The following is a 22,974-nucleotide window of genomic DNA, read 5'->3' on the forward strand; positions in this document are numbered from 1 at the left end:
ACATGGGGCAATAATATGGCTGCTGGCACAGGTACATGGGGCAATAATATGACTGCTGGCACAGGTACATGGGGCAATAATATAGCTGCTGGCACAGGTACATGGGGCAATAATATAGCTGCTGGCTCAGGTACATAAACAAACTTGTTACCAAAAAAAGATGCCAGGTGTCCAGCTCTGATAAAATGATATAAGAGCAAAGACAACTGAATTTTAGTGTGTTCAATAAATGTTTATCCTGTTCGGCCCGCAACCTAAAGTGTGTTTTGAATTTTGGCCCCCTGTGCAATTGAGTTTGACACCCCTGATTTAGGGCTCTGGCACACGGGGAGATTAGTCGCCCGCGGCAAAACTCCCTGTTCGCGGGCGACTAATCTCCCCGAGTTGCCTTCCCCTGCCATCCCATCGGCGACAATGTAAGTCGCCGGTGGGATGGCAGATGCGGCGGGGCGATTTCGGGAAATCGCCGAAAAAGACTCGCGATTTGCGCGGGAAGGCAACTCGGGGAGATTAGTCGCCCGCGAACAGGGAGTTTTGCCGCGGGAGCGACTAATCTCCCCGTGTGCCAGAGACCTTAGAGTCTGAGTTCAGTGCCACTTGACAGTGCAGTTGAGCCCTTGAGCCCGAATTGCTCTCTGTCATGGACTACAGAACTAAGCGGGGAGCAGGGGCCTGTGGCTAAAATATCTTCTGTTGTCTATGCTCTCTGTGCCTGTATTAAGTGACTTCAGCATCGTTTATGTTGCAGGGTTCTTTGCTCCAACTCAGAGATACCTGTAGCAACCATAACTGCAGGGCTTACTGTAGTGTTCTGGGTGCTCTGACTGAATGGACACAAGTTTTGGTACCTGTACTAATCTTGCAAACAAAAGGAATTCTGGGAATGAATTCCAGACTCTTAAAAGAAAATCCCATTTACATGGGTTTATCCTATAGGCTACAGCTCACCCACTGGGTTTGAAGCTGAAGCCAGGACAATAGCTGATCAGATTCCCAACTACAGACCGGTTTCGCCTTTCTTGAGGCTCATCAGTGTAGTGTAGGGTTTTCTGATCAGCTTAGGTAGAGTGCAAATGCTATGCATTCTCTTTATAAAAGCCTTGTGATCTGGGCGCTTAAAAAACGTAATTTACTGTCTGCACAATAGGAATTATCCCATCACAGCACAATGACGTCTGCTGTACATTTAAAATACCTATCAATGCACAGCTCTAGAAAATGTTAGTATTTTTTTTTTACAATACGATTTTAAACAAACCACTTTAAAAATCCTGACTCTTAGGCCAACCTAAGAACTCAGTTATTCACCACAGAAAAGACAGGATGACAGACCAGCACCACTCACCCACAAATCTACAGTAAACCTATTTAAGTTATTGGCATCTTATTCGTATATACAACCCGCTAGCATGTGAGTATGTAAGCAAAGAGCTACGCCATCAATTTCTGTTATTTACAACAAACTGCCCATTTACAACACACAAGAATCCCAATTCAGTCTCACTACTCTGGGCGTGTGTCTTGGGGGGAGTTGCCAAGAATAAAGAGGGTGGAGCTAATGCAAATTGCTTCGTGCGGATTTAGCAAACGCGTGTTTCACTGAGTGCTTGTCAAAACCAACTTTCGGGAAATTTCAATGACGGTGGGTCCCTCACGGGCTTCCGTACCTAAACTACAGCGGAGGCGAGGTAAATCCGAAAGTCTGGTATCTCCGACGATACCCCGCCCCCTCCCCAGTTGGCCACGCCCTGGTTGGAATGTTGCGCTCTGGCGGGTTTGGTCCATATTCACGGTCCATTGAGAAAGTAGCAGCGATCCCGGCACTCTGAGGTTTGAGTGAGAGCAGCACTGAACCAACGCACAGCTTGTGGGTCGCTGCCATTGTCTGGTACCGACACAGAACTGGATTTACTTGCTCTCAGCCTTGTTACCGTTATTTACGCAGTACTAGGGAAAGCCCAGATATCACCTGCCTGCACCCTCAGGAATAGCCGACTTGGAGCGCACAGGGTGGGGACTCATTCTAAGCAGTAGCCGCCCGGACTCCTTCGTAACAGTTATCAGCCCGAGCAGTCTCTGGCTTCTCCTCATTCCGGCAGCCTGGGGCAGCGCATCACACTCAGGGCACCGGCTGCACGGGTATAGATCTCTCCCTGCTGGGCACCTCGTCGCATCACATCCACACTTCTCCATACCCTATGTGAACCCATCGTCTTGCTTGATCCCTGTGTGCCCTCCTGTGTACCCCCAGGGCTGACGACCGATGTGGGCATGTGGGCAGCTTGAACCTGCCTTGCCTGCCAGCCCCACCCCCTGCCTGGCCACCCTGACTGCCCAGCGCACAGAGATGTCCAGAAGGAAACAGAGCAATCCCAGACAGATCAAACGTAAGTGTATGTGTGTTGGTGTGTATGACTTTATTCATTGGCTCTCTCAGAAACTCCAACCTCTCTTGCCAGAAAACATCACTCCCTGGAACAAACATAGACAATTAAAAGGTTTTTAAGTGACATTATGCCAATCACATGTGGCATTAAGCGTCATGACACAGGGAGCTACTTGTAAGACTACAAAATACACAAGATTGTCTTTACATGTGTTTTAGTAGAGACAATTTTTAGTATTGTCTATGGCAGTTTTGTAGCCATTTTCTGTGGCGTTTTGTAGTCGCTATAAGTAGCACCATGTGTCATAGCCTTTGCTGGTACAATACAGGTAGTTTTACTTGAATTATTATTTTCTTATCAAACTAAATACTGACCTCAACTGGTCTGAAGTACATAGAAGCAGGGGGAAGCAAGGGGCTAGAGGTCTGTCAGGTGATATTAGTAGCTGTATGTGTGTCAGATGACTGGGTAGCACAATCTGCAGTGGTAAACACTCTGACCATTTGGGGCCACAGGAAAAAAAAAGTTAGACGTCTTATGCGTAATAAAAAAATTCATCTCAGGAAATCATTATGGAAATCTGGAGAGAAATCAGGAGATGTGTTTTTTTTCTCTACTGTTGATCTATCCCTACATAGCAATGTCAATTTCATAAATGTAGTCAATGTGACTGGTCAACACACTAAAAATGTTAAGTCATTTGTTTTGTTGCAGTTCCACTGTCAGGTGTACCTTGGCCGCCTTATTACCCGAGGCTCTGGCTGCAAATGCGGCCTATAAGCAAATATAAGAGAATATTATCAATGGCAGCTAATACCATGAGTCATTGTAGTGGTTTTAAACAAGTGGACATGTTCCAGTTAAAGTACACAAGTTTAGTATTATATACAACAAGCAAATCACACCTCTGAGAAGTCAACAGGAACTCTTTTCCCTAGTGAGTTTACCAACCAGGCGTGTGACGAAAAAAAATATAATAAAGTATAATTGGTCTATAGGTGTACATATTCAAGGAGAGGGCTCATAGTTAACTCTGCCTTCAAGAATTTCATCCACTGCAAGTTTTGCTGTAGAGTAAAAGCATGCTTTCTATTGGAATAATGCATGCATTTTGGTTTCAATTGACACTTTTCAAGCAAAACGTATATAGTCATATAGTGTCATTTACCAAATGGACATTTAAGACAAGCAATAGTAAAATATAATGTTGACCGTCATTACATAAGTATTCTTTTTGTTGTACAGTTTCCTTTCTGCAGTAAATGGATATGCCTTTCATTCTGCTTATTATGGTGGATCAGAGACTTAAAATGAAATGATAGAATTAAGTGTAGATTATTTACTTTGTCAATTAGGAAGGAAGCTGCAAATTTGACTGAGGCCACTTTAGATGAGCAGCCATATACTGAATGCCAAACCCACTTGGTACATATACGTTAAATCAAGTTCAAGAGAACTGACTATAAAATGATTGAATTGGTTTACATGTTATATGCATTTGTGGTGCTGATACCTCTGCCAGAGTGATTAGTTGCATGCCAACTGGCTATATGAGTCCTAAAAGCCCTTGCACATAGACATTTTTTTGTCTGTGCATTTGATGCACCTCTGAGATGCAGGTTTGAAAGGAACTACAGTGTATGATCTACTTAATACAGTTGGTTCCACAAATATTGTGGGGTATTAGTAAAGTCAAATGCATTTTTTACAGTGTAGCACATTAATTTGGCACAAGTTCAAGTTTAAAATGTGAGAAATATTTAACTACAAAACCCCCCCACTAATTTTTGTAAAAAAATAAATACAATATAAATTACAATATATGCATTTTGATTCATTAAGTATGTATTTCAGTAGATGCACATTCAAACAAAGCCTATGTGTATGGCCCCCATTTAGTATCAACCACTTTTTAGAAAGTCCATTGCGGCGACTAATCGCAGTGACTTTTCTGTCATAGGTTAAAATACAAGTCGCTGTGACTAAACACCAGCTAATTTTTGATACACAGATTTGTTGCTGCAAATTTTTAAAAAGTCGGGCGACTAATCGTCCAGTGTGTCTTTGCTTATGGCACATGTTTATTTTATTTCAGCACCCTGTGAGTTTGGCCAGGGAAATAAGAATTCTGGTAATTTACTGTTGGAAAAAAAAAAGATTCATACTAAAAAAGTAAACAATGAAATGGAAGCCTTGCATAGAAGTTTCTTCAATCTTTTGACAGCATTTTCAGCTGTAGACTTGAAAGGGCCAGACTAGGAAAGCTAGTACAAAATAAGTAATAAAGATCAATTGAAAAGTTACTTAGTATAGGTCCTTCTATAACAGACCTCTCCAGCTGGACATGTTCAGGCCTCCAAGCAATAGTTATGGCCCTTAGTCTGCTTATATGACTTTATGACACAAACATTATTTGTCCCTCAAACATTTATTCTTAGAGATTATGGGCATACATCATAAAAGAAACTGCACAGAATAGATCTATAAGTTTGTTTTAAAGGTGCACTTTCCCTTTAGGTACTAAATCATATGTATGTATGTATGTATGTATAACTTTATTTATAAAGCACCACAAGGGTACGCAGCGCTGTACAATCTTACAAATCATATAGCTAGTTTATATTGCTTTTTTATGTAAATATGTTAAATATGATTTTTAAACAAAGTTTAAAAATTAAATTATAATTCGCTTTTATCAATTTATTGACATAGGGATAACAGATTATGTTATGTTATCCTATTTGTGTATTTGCAATTCTTCCTAGGTGCAGGAGTTACCATATTGCTTACCACAACAGAGGTAATCTCCACTTCTCCATAGCAGTGCTTGTATACGGCAAGTTCTTTGTACGGATATATATAGATAATAAATAGTCTGTGCACACGGTAATACTAATGCTTTCTTGCTTTTCTGTCTATATAAGAAACATATAATATAAAACTTACTCATAAATAGGTTTGATTCCCCTTTATGTCTCATTTTATTTATTCATAATTTTTATAGTGGCAACATATGTATACATGTGTATTCTTTTTCCAAAAATTGTCATTGGCTAACCATCATCCTTATCTGTGGAATATTATGTGTCAGTAAGTTATTATTTACATAGTTCTATCATTCCCACAGTGCTTTACATTGTCAAAGGGGTGGTTCACCTTCAGGTTAACTTTTAGTATGTTATAGAATGACCTATTCTTAGTTGCTTTTTTGATTGGTCTTCATTTTCTTATTTTGTATAGTTATGAATTATTTGCCTTCTTGTTCTGACTCTTTCCTGCTTTCAAAGAGGGGTCACTGACCCCAGAATCCAAAAACCTATTGCTCTGTGAGGCTACAATTTTCTTGCTATTGTTACTTTTTATTACTTATCTTTCTATTCATGCCCTCTCCTATTTATATTCCTGTCTTTCTTTCAAATCACTGCCTGGTTGCTAGGTTATATTGGACCCTAGCAACCAGATAGCTGCTGAAATTCCAAACTGGAGAGCTGCTGAACAAAAGCTAAATAATTCAAAAATCACAAATAATACAAAATAAAGCCCAACTGCAAATTGTCTCAGAATAGCATTCTTTATAACAAACTAGAAGTTATGGTAAAGGTGAACAACCTTACAAGGCTTACAAATATTAGATATAACAGTTTACCTATACAACAGAATAGATGCACAGTTACAATTACATATTCTTAGGGAGACAGTAGGGTTAGGGTGCTGCTGCTAAAGAAAGGTTGGGGTTACCAAAAATGTATTTTATTTGTTTACCGTTTCTTTGTTGTTCTTGGGAAAACATCATTATTATTATTATTATAGGATTTATAAAATGCCAACATCATCTACAGTGTGGTATTGGGGAATAGGGGAGAATGCATGCAGAATGACTGATTAAAAAACAACAAAACCAATTACAAATGATGGCATGCATAAATAAATGCATAAATTGTGGCATGAGGTTGTAGGGCCCTGCCCATGGAATCTTATAGTCTAGAGCAGGGATCCCCAACCTTTTATACCTGTGAGCCACATTCAAATGGAAAAAGTGTTGGGGAGCAACACAAGCCTGTAAAAAGTTCCTGGAGGTGCAAATAAGAGCTGATGATTGGCTATTTTGTAGCCCCTATGTGGACTGGCAGCCTACAGAAGGCTCTGTTTGGCTTTACATTGGGTTTTATGCAATCAACACTTGTCTCCAAGCCAGAAATTAAAAAATGAGCGCCTACTTTGAGACCATTGGGAGCAACATCCAAGGGGTTGCTTTGAAACATGTTGTTCATGAACCACTTGTTGGGGATTACTGATCTAGAGCCTCAAATAATCTGTCCATTTTTATCTAATTGTGTGGGAGCTACTGTAATGCCTCATTCATGTTAAGTTAATTCAAATTCATATTTTCCAAAGAAGCAGTGGTCATAGTTCCCAGACTTTAATTCTGAAGGTGTAATACTAGACTGGCATTAAGCAATACCCTGGTAAGACATTGTAGTCCTTCTTGGGGGTTATGTAATAAAAGTCAGTAAGTTTGCCCAGGAGCAGTAACCCATAAAACCAATCAGCAGGTAGCATTTACTTGTCACCTGTTTCAAAGCAAACATCTTATTGATTGTCAATGGGTTACTGCTCCTTGGCAAACTTAGTGCATCTTTTTACATATGAGAGCTTGTGTTTTACTGAATTCCCATTTGTTACTATAACATACCTTGCACATTAGTTTGAGCGCTGTGGTTTGGATTGCGTATTGCTTTGAGTATTGTGCTTTTCGGAAGCTTTAAAATCCTTATTTGGTAGCATATTTTTTTAGACTGTAACAGTAGGAAGCTATATGCCAATAGCCATGTGTCCATGGGTGGCAGTTTGACTAAAATTGACCTTCATGCCCTTCCATTCGGCATTGGAAACTTGTTCAATTGCCCATTCCTCATCCTATTTGGTTTGGATTGGTTGGGCTAAAGATGTAAACTGCTTATATACCTTTTTTGATGGGTAGATCTTTGGTACAGATATACATGTTTAGTACATGAAATAAATACATCAGTGTTTTGTACTATTTGACTCATTGGTAAATTAGTCAGATCAAACTTTGGGGGGCATATTTATTATATAGTTTGTAAGCCAAAATCCCTGGTGATGTTGCCCATAGCAACAAATCAGCCATTAAATTTTAACATTCACCTACAAGTTACAAAACAAAAGCAAAGATCTGACTGATTGCTGTGGGCAGTGTCACCGGTGATGTTGGTTTCACACTATAATAAATATACCCCTAACTGTGTGTGGTCACCTTAATGCAAGAAATATGAATTTGTCCTCTTTTAAATATTCAGTGCTTGGACTTTTTTAGGTTCATTTACCTATACTAGGAAACTCTGAACCTAGGCAATAATCCCTGGCATACAATCCAAATGATGCCACTGCTTGATTGGCCCAGTAACTGCGTCAGACTGAGGAAAGCCTTGCTGACCTCTTTTTTTCCTACCTGCAACCCATGCTACTGAGCACAATTAAGTAAATATCATCTGTATCTGCTACCCACCTGTTAAACACCAAGATAATAGGACACAGTCTGAGCATATGAAAGATTGTCAGATCTGTCAGAGCATATGATAAATTGTTTGGGATCCAAAGCACCAGGATTGGTGCTGTTAGTACTCAGTCTAGACTAAAAATGAGACTAGAGCCTTGAAGACTTTGGCTATGAGGTTTGTGCCTATTAACTTGACAAAATAAAGTGTTTGTGTTTTGCCCTCTTCTCATTTTAGGCAAGTGGTCATAATAAGGCAGATAATTTAGTGGACCTGAACCCCTTTTGTTATATAGTGGCAAATCCAGAAGCAGATTGAGCAGACTGTATAGCTAGGTACATAAATATATGTAGCTATAGGGGAAATTTTGGTAATCATATGACAGAACAAAATCTACTACAATTCAGACTTAACAGCACCCCCAATTCTATCTCATATTGTGGTGTACGCTGAACAAATTTTTGGCTGGCTGTTTGTAATTTCTTCCTGATTGGAAGGGAGAAAAAAAAGCAAAACATTTCCTTTGGACACAGGAAAATTGAGCTGGTAGCCTCCGACCTCCTGGATTATTGCATATACATACAGTCACATGTAACCTTATCTTCAGAGCACAGATACGTTGTGGAGATGGAGGCTGCCTGGACTCCAGGAGCTCATTACGCAGGCTGCTATTATGCAGATTATTTTGATAGGGGGAAGGGCTGATGTGAAAGGTGAGGAGCTGTCTCTGCATCTTCTGAAGCCCCGCTCCCACCCAGATGCTGCACAGGATAACAGCAAGCTCTGATCAGCAGCCAGATAAGCTTAAAATATTCCATTATGCAGTCACATCCTGATAGAATCAGTGTGTCGGGACAGGCTTGAATGCTGATCTTATCTGCTGTGACTCTCACATTCATTGTATTAAAAGGATCACGTGTGTTGCAAAGTATTTCTTTTGAGATCTTGCAGCTGCTCTGATCTTATCTCTGCTTCACTAGATATTGCTTTGCGGCAGCAGGGTATATTTTATATTTATTTTCTGATAATATCCTGAAATATGTATATAGAAAACAAACATGCAGTCAGAGGCCATCACACTCATACAAGACCAGAAGGAACTCAGTTTCATGTTATACTAATGTATAATTTACCCTTAATAAAGAGTTGAAAAAGTAACTGAACATTAGTGAAAGCTCCCATAGGTTTAATGGAGGTACGTTGGGGCAGTGGGGGTGACAGACTTCTGGAACTTTCTCCCATTGGTTGAATTGCAGCCTATACATTTGTTTGCCTGTTTAGATCTAGGCTGCAGATAACAAACCGATTTAGGGATGTCAGAAATAACTGCCTGATAAAAGTGGTTTATCTGACTGGGGAAGTAATTGCAATCCTGAAGTTCTATCTACCTGTCTGGGCTTTTCCAGGAGTGATTATTAAACTGATAAATCTGAGTCTGGTTCCTTGCTCAGTTTCCCTGCACTCTTCCTTTATTTGTGCTTCTCTCTTCACATAAATCCTGACCTTTCCCTCTGTCCATTTCCTTTACATTTGTTACCCCTTTTCACTTCGATCCTGCTTCTCTCCTTTTTTGTTGTCAGGATCGGTGGCATCAGAGACCTTTAGGGATGTTTTAAGGAGCTATGAAGTGAGGTCCATTAGCTGTTGTACAACTATAACTTCCATTGTCTTTTTGCAATTACAGGGGTGGGTCACAGGTTCTCTATCTGTATATTATATATTTTTGGATACATTAATACTGTTTGGAATAATTCCCATAATGCCTCACTTTTTGACTAGAATCAGTTTGTTGTTACCATATAATATGTATTTTCCATCCACCTTCCTCTCAAGGCAACTTCGGCGATTTCCACAAATCGCGCCGCCATGTATGCCATCCCACCGGTGATTTACATTTTCATCGGTGGAATGTCATATTGGGGAGATAAGTCGCCCACAAGTCACCCTAATAAGTTCCTCTAGGACTGCAGAGTTTTCAGGTACAAGGATTGTGCGATTGGCAGAGCAAGCATGGAGCCTGCTGTTCTGAAAGCCTCTGCTGCTGAAACCTAATACTGATTTTTGGTGTGATAAATAGAGGATCCTACTTACAGCAGGAAGCAAAGCAACCCATGTTACAGCCTGCCTTGGCTGCTCTGACAGGTACCATGTGCAGGGAGAGGCTTCCAGAGCTAGAGTTCCTTAACCCATTCATTGATCACTGCAAGTCATTACAGGCTTTATGTAATGGTCTCTGCACCTTAAACCCCACCCCAATATGTATTTTTTTTTTATTTTGACCTCCTTTAAAAATAAGTGATGAGGCTTTTTAAAGCACAACAAAAGTATTCCCTTAATATTTATGTTTCTTTCTTCTTATTTTGACAATTGTCATTTTTATCAGAGTGGCTTTTATGGACCTTAAGGAGAAGACCTTAAGCCATAAATATATAATTTAGATAAATTAAAAAAAAAAGAAACTTTCCAGTGTGTTTTGATGTTTTTTCCAGTGCTTTAAAAGTTATTTGAAAGTATAACTGCTATTGAAAGCAGTTTAAGTTCAACTTTCTTAGCTAATTCCTGTGTGAAGCTCCACCACCTTTTCTTTGCTGAGCTTTCATTCACTCCTTGACTGTGAAGATTGTTGAAGAGGTACTTACTGAGTATGTCTGCTGCCTCTGCTCCAATGGAAATCAATCAGGCATGTGCAGTAGGCACCTCTTCAACCAGCTTCACAGTCAAAAAGAAAGAAGGAAAACTCTGCAAAGAAAAGGGGATGGAGCTTCCTGCTAAACTAGGAAGTAGCTGAGGGAGCTGAAGTTGAGCTGCTTGTTATACAGAATCTACACGAGACTGAATGCAGGGAGAAAGGTATGCTTTTCTTGGTTCTATTTAGTGTCATTTTAGAAATAGAAAAAAAGGTTTACTTGTTCTTTAAGGACAGGGCAAGGCTTAATCACTAAGGTTAGTGATTATAATCATTAAAGGGGTACCTAAGGGCAAAGACACATAGAAAATTGTCATTCACGTTAGAAATTTGCTACCGTGGTGACTAATCTCCCCGAAAATGCCTTGCCCTTAACTAACATTACATTACTTGTGGTAAACCAGCTTATTCACGGAAAAATGCCTGGTTTCACAGAGCATACAATGTTAGTGAAGGACAAGGCATTTTTGGGAAGTTTTGTCACCTCTGGTAGTGAATTTTTAAAAAGGAGCAACAAATCTCCCAAAGTGTCATTGCCCTAAAAGACCTGTGATGCAAGCAAGATGCAAGTACTGAATTTTGCTACCACCAACAGTGGATAAAGAGACAGAAAACGCTACTAATCACTTTAAACCAATCTTTTTGTACCACTTTATCACTGCTTGCTTAGGATAAAATTTGATTGCAGTTATTCAATATTGTACAATTTATCAGAACTTTTTACTAACATCAGCAGAAAGTCTCTGAAATGTTAAGTACAGGTATGGGATCCCTTATTTGGAAACCCGTTATCCAGAAAGTTCTGAATTACGGAAAGGCCATCTCCCATAGACTCCATTATAAGCAAATAATTCCAATTTTTAAAAAGTTTTCTTTGTAATTCTAAAACAGTAGCTCGTACTTGATCCCAACTAAGATATAATTAATCCTTATTGGAGGCAAAACAAGCCTATTGGGTTTATTAAATAGTTAAATGATTTTTAGCAGACTTAAGTTATGGAGATCCAAATTACGGAAAGACCCTAGGTCCTGAGCATTCTGGATAACAGGTCCCATACCTGTACTGAGCTTTGGGGATCTTAAATATGTCATAAGATTATCCATGCTCAGAACCAACCTCCCTGTTAAAAGAGGTCCATGTTCAGATTGTTGGAATGTCTTCTCTGAGTATATCTAGATCTAGAAGGGATGGTGTGGTGGCTAAGGCTCTGGGCTGTAACTCTGATTAAAGGCAAATTTATTTTATAATGCAATTTGGTAAAGCAGATAAGAACACTAGATCGAACACTGAGCACTTCTCTGATCTACATAGAAATGTAATGTAAGCATTAATTGTGAATATTGAAAGGGAAAGAAAGTTAAAATGTCCCTCAGCTGCTATAAAATCTATCTCCCAGCATCCTCAGACAGCCATCTTTTGTCTGATTTATGTGCAACAAAAAATTTGACATTGCAATACCGGCGTATGTGATTGACCATTGTAGTGCTCATATTAAAGGTCAGAAGTTTGCAGATATGTTTATGAGAAATAGTTTTATTTAATGCTATCTTTAGCCTCATGTCTTACCAGTTTGGGGTCAAGAGGCATTCCCTTGATTATATCATCAACATATTTTTTGTGGCAAAAAGGTTATAATATTCTTCTCATACTTAGATCTGGCATCTGAGTTTATGGGCAAGCCAGTGTTTGTGGGACAGAGTGGCCTGACAACACAAAGGATTCTACCCACTGTCTCTGTGGCTTAGCACTTTTAAAGGTGGTACATCACAGGTGAATATTGCTTACTGCTTCATTGTGTTTTCTACTGTTGGTGCAAATTCAATGACCTTTGCAATTCTCTTCATATTCTCTAGCAAATATTCATTTATTTGGGATACATCAGTCCCCAAAGACTCCTAGAGCAGTTCTTAGTATGCAGTGAGCATAAACACTGAATTACAATAAAACTGTTAATGCTACTGCATTATGGGAAGAAATGTCTTGCTTTGTAGATGGAGACATGCTGGTGAACACTTGGCCAAGACCAAATTGAGAGAACCTACTTGGTATTGGGTGTTTCACCCTGATTATTTTTGGTGACCATCTGGAACTCAAAAAGCACAGCAAGTAAAGAGAGGTCAAGGGAAATATATATAATAATATTTCTATTAATTAAGTTTGCTTTAAAACCTGCAATACCCTGGCATAAACTAGAGTAGTTATAATGTCTGCATGCAGTGTTATGGGGCTAGTACCATTGTCCTTAATATGGGGCCTCGCAGGTGACTTAGTAGCTATTGTGACCACTTCTCATGTTACATGTTTGATTTAAAAGCTGGTCTTGCAGAGCATATTGCTGCATTTGTGTTGTTAGGTGATAACAAGGTAAATGTGTGGCTGGCAGTTCCAATTTTGGCGACTGGTGTACAGTATGTTTGCTAAGCTTAAAGCTACCATCAAGAACATGGTTAAAATGATTGTATACCATATACCTTACAGTAATAAATGCCCTAATTAGAAAGTTTTGTTCATATTTATAATAATTGAATGTGGCTTATATATCGTTTTTTCTAAGGCTGAACTGGAGAAAACTTATCATGAATTTGGTTTTCTGGAATTTTTGCGGTGACAGAAACACTTGTCATCTCTGTGGCTGTTTTACACAGATAGGTAATTGACATTTACTCTAATGACAGGCAGTCTGAGCAGTGATGGGTGTCTCGCTGCTGGCATAGTACTCTTCTGGTATGCCATGGATTTACTTAAAGAGTTGCTAAACCCAATAATTTTTTTTTCAGAATTGTGCTTACTAAAGGAGGAATACACTGGCATACATTTTTGGGATTTCTTCGTACAACGTCTCTAGGAAAAGCTATGCTCTGCTATGGTATGGCTGGCCACATTACTATGGCTGTAATGCCATGCCCATAAGACGCCTATATGGCAACGGAAAATGCAAAGTTCTAAGGTCTATGACATACAAGGGAATCTGATCAGATCTGGTGATATGAATTTTCATTGTTTGTGCCTTATCTCTCATCATTGTAGAAGTTGTGGGGGTGTACTTACATCTGATTATCTTATCATTGGGTGGAGTGAAAAGCAAGAAAAAGAAAAAAATGTCTTAGAACTACTTTAATAGAAAAGTTTGCAAATAGAGTCAAAAAGCAAGTTTGACTTGCCAGTTATTCCCCTTTTCCCAGGTGTTGTAAGCAGTAGAGTAAAATTGGATATGGCGCATGAGTGTATGTGGCCTGGTGCCCCTAGCACTGACCTAGGGGTAGAACACTTTCCTTGTCCTTTCCCTTTATAACAGATGTTTAAAATGGCAAAGAAACCCAGTAGGACTGATTTGCCATCAATATTGATTTATGCAGCTTAGTTAGGATCAAATACAAATTTTCATTTTATTATAACAGAGGAAAAATAAATATTCGACTAAACTCATTTCCACGAATGTCTAGCATTTTACTTAAAATTTAAACTGTTGCCTGGAAAACTCAAATTTTTTGAAATCGTTGCACAAAAAACAGCATCAAAAATCCAGGAAAGGGAAGAGATATCTGCCATTGACTTCTATACAAGTTTTCACTGCCAAATTGACGGACACATAGTGAATATGGAAAAAGTTGCAACTTTTAGCACTAAAAATGCGAATCGGAGGGAAAAAAAAATCTGATAGTTAGTAAATGGCCCCCTATGGAAGATGATCTTCCTTTAATTTGGATATCTGTTTTTTGAATAATCAATTCAGAAACAGGAACATGTTTAGTTACTAATAGTTTAAGTTCTGGTGGATATCCTGCTCTGCCTGGGGTTAAGTCACTCGGGCGATTTTAATTTTTCTTGTCCTTTACAAATACAGTTACAAAATGTCTTGTCAACCTGCTCTGCCCGTTTTTTGCAGCTTTTTCCAAAAAATGGTAAAGAAATACATACATGCACTGAATCGTCAACTACCTGCTGGACCTTGTTAGCATTCTAATATAACAACTTTCTTGGTTGGTTACTAACTGTCTTAGTGGTATTGCTTAAATTCACAGAGTGGTAGAGATAAAATGAAGAAGAGTTCATCATAGTGTAGTATCCCAGAAGTAGAGTTTCTTTCAACACCACACAAAGGTACACTGTAATCAAGGTACAAACTGTTATGGTAAGAAACACACTCAAACTCCTTTTCCAACACCGGGCACCTTTGCACCTGGATAGTAAACATGTTAACCAATCAGATTATTACTTTCATTTTTCTGTCTGCTACTGGGTGAATAAAGCTTATCACTGATTGATTGCTATGGGTTGCAGTCCAGGTGCAAGTTTTCATATGGGTAGGTATGCCTTGCTGTATTGGCCAATAGCTGCTTTTTAAAGTTTTTAGGAAGCTGGTGATAGTAAGGCACAGTTTCTCCACTGTGCAGTAAAAGCTATGTTTTACTTTAAGTACCCAACATACTAAGCTTTGTTTAAAAATGCATGCATTGTGCAAAGCGCAGTTTAGGGATGCAAATTGCTATTTTTTCCCCGCAGTGCATCCTTTATCCCCCAGAATGTGGCCATGCATTAAAAGATCTGCTCATTTAGTGAGCTCACCAAATGAGCAGATCTTTCCCCATTATGCCCAACTTGAGGTGGGCTATTTTGGGTTAATCTGACCGTTTGGCTTTTGGACAAAATGGTCTGATTATAATTGGTGCTATGCAGGCTGTCTGATTGAGGACCGCATCAATGCACAGGTCAGCGCCTGATTTTTGGACAGATATTGGTTGGGTAGGCCCATTGGATTGCCGCGAATACATTGGCCAATAAGCTGCCAGTCATTCAACAGCTTTTATTGGACTGTGTATGGGCACCTTAAGTTGTAAACATTGTAAACGCTTGCAAGGTGTGATGAACACAGTTTGCTTAGAATTTGTGTTGGAACAGGATTAATTAATTACAGCATGCAGAATTCAGCTATTGATACAAATTGCTTAAAAGACCCTGGAATTACCACCAAATCCAGGCTAGCAATAGCTCCAGGGTTTTCTTGGGTCAATTCATTCATGAGAACAGGATGAGCTAAAATATTGGCACTGCCACAAATTGTTATAAGCGGGTATGGGACAGTTACCATTGTGAATGGTATCAGCGGGCATCAATTTTGCATCCTTTTTATTTTGCACTTTACACTTGCGATCATAAATGGGGCTTTCATTGTTTCTCACCTTAGTTGGTTTAAATCATATTACTACATGTACTTTACAGATGCCAAGGTTAAATTTGCCATGCAACACTGCCTGCTTTCCCACTTAAGGGTGAAGATAGACAGGGTGATTAGTCGCCGTCTTTTTTAAAACCCAGTCACAGCAACTAATTGCCCCATTTCAGAGTGTGGCCTCTTTAACCGTTCCCTGTACCAGGGCTCAAAAGTAATGTGCATTTTTATCTGTCATTGATACAGATAAAACGTTTCAATTTTTTTTGTATTATTTAAATATAAAGTGAGTTAGTATCTTTACATCTCTATTGTATACAACTTCCTACTTCCTTCGCAGTCTTTTATGTAGTTTTGTTCTAGATCTCAGTGGCTGACAAGGCAGTGATATCAAACAAGCATGTTAGCCCATTTACCTGTATTCTGTGCATTTCCTGCAATGCTAAAGATTTTCTCCAACCATAAACAGTATTTGTTTGCACAATGAAAGAAAGGTAATTGGGTAATTGGGTAATTAAAGTTATTTGTAAATGTAACTGCTATTATCCCTTTCTGTTCTCTAGATCTAACTATTGGAACAGTGTAGCAGAAGTCAGTTCTCCAGGTTTTTTCATCATGGCTTCTGCTGCTTTGTATCAGGAGTCAGAGCCAGGCGTGTAGAGAATAACAGCCATACAGGCACTTCTTTTAATAGCAATTTACATTAACTGATAACTTTAGGATCTATTTAAATAGTGTGCAGTATCAAAACCTTTGTGGTGAGGTGTGAAACACTAACAAGACATAAAATAGTCATATTTGTGGGAAAGACATGTTCTACTAAATGCTCTAAAGACAGCTCACCTGCTGGTGGATCTAGAAGAAATGCAGCGTATAGCCCTTTGTTGTAGAATAGTTATTTACAAATAACTTTCTAGACCTAATTGATGGAGATATCAGTGACATTTATTGTATTCCCAAAACATTGTTGCTAAATGAGACTGAACATTCAGAACCAACAAAACAAAGAAAAAGGAAACATAACGTCGGGTCTGAGCTCAGGAGTTGGCTGGCCTGTTTTTCCTCTCTGCTCAGCTCTTGAGTAGATGTGAATTTCAGATAAGTTGTATGGGCTGATCTGTGTGCTGATAAAGATCTTTAAGGCTGATAAAGAGCCCTTATCTTCGGCAAGCAGGCTGGAGAAGGATTCAACTACAATAACAAACAGCCAGAAAAGCAAAGACACAAGGGCTCTACTGAGCTGGGTTACTGCCTGACTATGATTAATGCCGACCTCTCACTTGCGCTTTGGGGGCTTATGGGTGTGGGGCAGAGAGGAAGATCTGGAGGATTCTCAGCAGCCTGATCTGCAAGTAGTAAATTTAGCATAATGAGGGCATTTATTAATCATGATTTGTTATTGACTTTTTCATTTTCTGGGAACCTGTGCTTAAATAACAGCCATAGCTATGGCTCTCTCTGGAAATAGGGTCTAAAGGGGAAAAATACTTTGTTTAAAATGAAATTTTTTGTATAAAAATGTCAGCCTTGTGAATGTATGTAAACTGTGTTAGATGAAGATTTGAGTGAACTGACCCACCCTCCTAATCTTTGCCTTTATATTTGTATTAATGGGAATTGATTTATTGCATTTTTGGTGCCTGAAATTGTATCTGTTCTTTGTTGCAGTGGCTGCTATATTTGTGTATCGTATTTCACGACAAATGATTTACAATACCATAACTGTTTTGTGTGTTTTTCACAAGTTTTTTTTGTGGGCCCACTTTCATTGTTTCTTTGTTTATTTTTTTTTATGTCTAGCGTTCACATGTGCCCATGACTCAGAAATGAGTTTGTGAGCTCTGTTCTATATTAATAAATATAGAAGTGAGGCCTTTAATATGGCTCTATACTGATTGAAGTTCCCCTTCAATCAGTATAGTAAACCCTTAATTAATTGTCCTTTTCTCATTTTTTCCAATTTTCTTTTTTATAGTTTTATGTTTTAGAAATTATTACACATGAATTCCCCCTGTGATGCTTTCCAGTTGCAGCCAATAAACCTAATTGCCATCTCTCTAAATTGTTAAAATGTAACACATTACAGAACTGTGGTTTGGGGCTTTTTTAGTTCTACCTTCCCTTTGGGGTCCAACGTATGATCAGGCACCCGTATAACACAGTTACAAATATATAAAACAATTTTGTATCCGCCAAGACTATCAAGGATAGCAATTTAAGCTGGCCATACAGTTAAAGATCTGTTCATTTGGCGAGGTTTCCAAGGTGGGCGATATCCGGCTGATCAGATGATTTGGTCTTCATCTGATCTTTTGGCCTGACAGTAAATGCAGGCCTTTGGGACAACAGCTGCATTATTGTCCTGATGTGGTTGTCTCTCAATGGGATTTTTTAAACCTGCCTGATAAATATCTACCTGATTTTTTACCAGGCCCATTGGACAAACCCATTTGCTTAAATGGGCAGGCAAGTTTTATTGGCCTGTATATGGCCACCTTAAGGATCCACCCAAAATCTTATCCTAATTAACCTGTTGGCTGGGCTTTTATGTACATCTATATCTACTAAGAACACAAACCTTTCTTTGGTCATATACATATATTGGTCATATTCAAAGTTTTTTCTCAAAGGCATTTTGCCAGATATTATATGTTCTATAGCCCTCTTTCACTTTACTGTGTGTTTTCACCTCTGGGAGTGGCAATTTTGGTAGAACATAATAAAAGGATAGTTTATATTTCTCTTTTTGTATGAATTAGAGAAGTCAGTTTATTATTAATTAATTAATAATAATGAATTTGTGCAAGTAGATGCAAAGGAACTGAAATATTCAACAAAATCCATCGGTACTGATACACAGAACTTGGCAGATTCCTCTGATCATCATATGGGGAGGTAGCAGGTACTGCCATCTGCTGGGTGCTCATTATGTAGATATAAGGCAATTAGCTACACACGTGAAACACACACTCTCTGAGCCGAGATCCCCAAAACATATTAAATGTCTTATCAACCCCACATCTAAAAGGAAGGCCAAAAAACATTTCCCAGCTCCTTGCTAGATGTGCCCATGAATAGACATGGTTACATGAACAACAACCATCAGCTGTGTTCCGTTGCTTGTTGTACTATGAATCCTGGCTGTTGTTTTCTGTTTTACACCACAGGCTTATGTCATGTGTAGCCCTTTGCATGCCATGTTTTTCCCTCTGAAATGCAGTACAAATTTCATATGGGTAGTACTTCTGCCTTATAGTGCTGGGGTCCTGGCCTGAGCATTATCTGCATGTTATTCTCCCCATGTCAACCAGTGCTGCCTCTAAATGGGGAGGCAGTGTTCCGGACTTAGTCATATTTGCCTTGAACACCAATACTGGATTTAAATTAGAGTATAAACTCAGGGGCAAGTTTGGGGTGTTTTCAAAATTGCTGAAATGGCCCTAATAAGTTTATTTTCTGATCCTACCCTATTACATTTTTATCAAAATTGTATACTGTTCTGAATATTTCCTGCTCACATAAATAGGGCAAAAAAACCACTTGAGCCACAAGCCATATGTAATTTTAAATTGTGCTTATGTGTTCAGTTATTTTTTATATAGTTAGATATATAATTTGTGTCACAACATTGACTTAGAAATTGTCCTTTCCTTGCTTGAAAATATGGGGAAGCCACCTCAGACTTCCATGACCTGTATAAAAGCTCTTTTCCTGTGGCCTTTTGATGTGGTGATCAGATCATTGTGAATTATACAACTCAACTCCCATTTTATGTTTTTTAGGGGAACAGAAAGAAAGATACAAAATCTTGGAAAATAAAAAACCAGGGAAATGCGTTATATATTGGTAGGACCACATTAAAAATGTGTAAAATTTAAAATGTGGGAAAACTTAAAATCAGGCTGTCAAATAAGTTAAAGGTCATGGGTAAGTTCTTATTTGAATTGGAACTCTGGTGTTTCAGAACTGTTATATTTAAAGCTTTCCTAGTTTTACATTAAAAACACACAAAATCAAGATCACTTCTTCCCTAGCTCATTTTAGGAGTCTATCAGCAATGGTGTGGACAGTGTGGTTTCTCTTATAACATAAACAGGTTTTTGCTGTGGTTTGGCGGCCCAGGCAGTAAATGGGGTTAACACGCAGGATCCACGCATACAGGAATGAAATAATCTTATTGCTTTTCTAAATACACTGTGAGCCCAGATGCTTATTCACTCTCCCGTTTGTCTTGCAGCCTGTGTCCCTCTGGCTTGAATCAGGCTCCCTGATAAAGCAGAAAGTTGAACTGGCCCCATTACTGAGCTGTGATGGTTGAATTGATAACGGGTTGATAATAGTAGAGATAGGCAGGACTCTGCAGCCAATCTCCTTGCTGCTTCTCCCATTAACATTCCCCACCAGTGATCGGCCTGGGAGCTGCCTATCTGTTCTCCATTTCCACTCCTCCACCAGATAAGAATGGAAATACTGACTTCATAGCTCACTGATTAAAGTGTCTGGCTTTCTTGATAATACACAGATAAATTATGTTTTTCAAAGAGAGGTAGGAAAGGGAGTGAAATAAAAGAAAAACGGACATTTTCCCCATTTTCCCTGTTCCCCATATATTATTTAACAGAATGGAAATGTTTTAAATGCTGGATGGGAAATGGACAGTAAAACAGTCTCATTGTATGAAACAAAAAGCATTAAAGCACAATCTCATTTCCTTTCTGAAACCCTTTAAAACAACAAAACAAACAGTTCCATATAATAATAAGGCAAAAAGTTATGCAATTCTCATTTTTTCCCCTCAGGAAATGATATAACAGCAAGAGACTTATAACAATTGGGACTTTTTTCTTTGTGCATTTCGTTATATTCTTACTTGTGCTATGTCAGTGTTTGTTGTGTATGTTGTTAGATGCTTGTGTGTATATATGGCTTTACATAGTCGTGCATTTTTGTTTCTTCTGCCTTATGAAAAGCTTGCTAATGCCCTTTATCTAACATTTTCCTCTAATATTAATCTAATTGGTTGTTTTCTGAAAGTGATACTTAGGGCTATGGCTGACCTGGTGTTTTCATTGCTATGTGTTGCCTCCTGTTGACAGAAATAGTAAGAGCCTAGTGTAGCTGTGGACATTTCAGTATTGGCCAAAATGAAGTCCACTTAATAAGGTGTGCATGTGGATGCCTCATTAGAGTCAGACTCAGATCTTTGGGCCTGCTAAATTTGGCACAAATCTCTGCACCTGACAGTAGCAGTCGCGAACAGGGCAGGCAATAGGCATCTTCCTTAAAATACACTTGTTTTACCTTAATTTTACTAACACAAGTGTACTGCAGTGGTGCTGCAGGTTGTCATTTTTTCTATTTTTTGTCCTTTTCTGCTTGTGATAGAGTAGGGGTGTTATTGTAAATCAATCTGTACATGCCCAGTGAAATCAAAATCCACACTAATTCTTAAAATACAAACATTGGTCAGTTTCATGAAGAGCCAGTTACTGACTGAAACCTGCATAGACACAGGTAGAATTTACAAATGTCTTGCAGATAGTGCCCAGGTTGGAATCAAACAGAGGACTTGTTGCTGAAAGGCAACTATACACTTAACTTGCTAAGCCAAGATCACACTTTGAAAACTTCATAGCTCTACTATAAATTCAGATGGTGTATTCTACTACATAATGTTCAGGAGAGGGGACAAATGCCTTAGTGGTAGCCATTTTAAATGTTTCTTGCGCTAAATGAATTCAGTCAGCAATGAATATGACCTTTGTATTAATAGAAAAGCATTTGAACAAAAATATTGCTTGTCATTATTTATCGGATTAGATTAGTGTGCTCAGTCTGTTAACTCCCTAACTACTGTTGGGTTGCTTCGTTTTAGTTGGAAGGGGATGTTTAACTCCTGCAGTGCTATATGGCCGGGGGACCCTTCCGTGTCTGAAACTAAAGTAAAGTCGTAGGATACAGTAAGTGCAGGGAAGTGTGGCAGTCTGGGACAGCCTAACACCATTCCAATTAATCTTAAACTTATCACAGGGCCATCATTACATGTTATTTGCACCTCTGTTCTACAAACAGGGTAAAGTTCAGCTTTAATGCACTGGTCCATTCCTGATGGGGCTATTGGGGGGGAAAGAAAGAAAACAGGAGGAAAAGGGAAGGGATGATAAAAAGCTGAGATAAGAATGGGGCTGTTTGGTGTAGGAGTTCTATCAATGTTATCTATCTGCCTGTTCTCACTCTTCCACTACGGCTGTTGTTTTTACCCTTATCTTGCTCCACCAAAATGCCAGGAACAGAGAATAGAGCGGCTTTGATAATTCATGGAGCTGGTGATAAAATGTTAACAATAAATTAAGCAATATGCAGTTGTTTTTTTCCCCTCACTTTGTGAACAAACAATTGCATATTTAGAAAATGTTCATTTTGTTATTTCTTTAAAGATGTGCTGCTCTTTATTTCTTTTTGAATATAATTGTATGTTTGTTCATATTAACCTCTGCATTCAGGGGAAGAAGCAAAGTGATTTTAAAGAAACGGTAGGTCTTTTTTTGTGGCAGAGGTTTTTTGTCCTGTTGTCTTCCTTTATTTCTTACAAAATACAAATTTTGAAAAATAAATTAATGCAGATGGTAGCAGTAGCCAAAAAGTCCGCTTTCTTGTCAAATTGGGCACGCCTCCATTATTCTAGATTATTATTTATAACGCTTAAGCATATTCAGCAACGCTGTTCAATACAAGGGTGTATACATCATAAGTAAAGTGGGCCTTCTTATAAGGCTACTCATCGGCTTATCCCTGTGCCTGCACCTGGAGCCACCTGGGTGCAGGGACATGGACCAGATTTTGGCACCAACATTCGCGAGTTTTTGTGCAGAAATCCCCTCTGTGTGCTTTCTCCTGGACTGAGGCAGTGGCTATATATGAAGGCATGGGGTGAGCTGATCAGAGCGTAGGGGCTGATTCTCGGCCTGCGTTTATCACAGGCCGAGTACCAGCCTGGTGTGCCCGTGGCCTAAGAGCACATCTGTACTCACCACAACAAAGCAGAAGTGTATTCTGTATTTACAAAGCAGCAACATATTCATCATTGCTGTGCAACAGAAGGGCATGCACATCATAATACAAATTACATACAAATACTTTTACAGGAAGTAAAGAGGACCCTACAAGTGTATGGTGTATGTATCTCATAGATGTGTGTATCCATACAATCTTGC

General features: G+C 38.9%; 1 protein-coding gene across 2 annotated transcripts in view; it reads left to right on the plus strand.

Moving 5' to 3' along the window:
- Positions 1-1,620: 1,620 nt before the first annotated feature.
- zfpm1 (zinc finger protein, FOG family member 1) overlaps positions 1,621-22,974 on the plus strand; it is an 86,524-nt gene continuing 65,170 nt past the window's right edge. Inside the window, exon 1 of one of the 2 annotated variants that reach the window (XM_004913612.4) lies at positions 1,621-2,387. In XM_004913612.4, coding sequence (XP_004913669.2) covers positions 2,264-2,387 — 124 coding nt within the window. In that variant the 5' untranslated portion in view covers positions 1,621-2,263. The remainder of the gene's footprint in view (positions 2,388-22,974) is intronic. The other variant, XM_002936100.5, reaches the window with a different exon arrangement.

The sequence above is a fragment of the Xenopus tropicalis genome, chromosome 4 (assembly GCF_000004195.4).
Source record: "Xenopus tropicalis strain Nigerian chromosome 4, UCB_Xtro_10.0, whole genome shotgun sequence".
Taxonomy (NCBI): Eukaryota; Metazoa; Chordata; class Amphibia; order Anura; family Pipidae; genus Xenopus; species Xenopus tropicalis.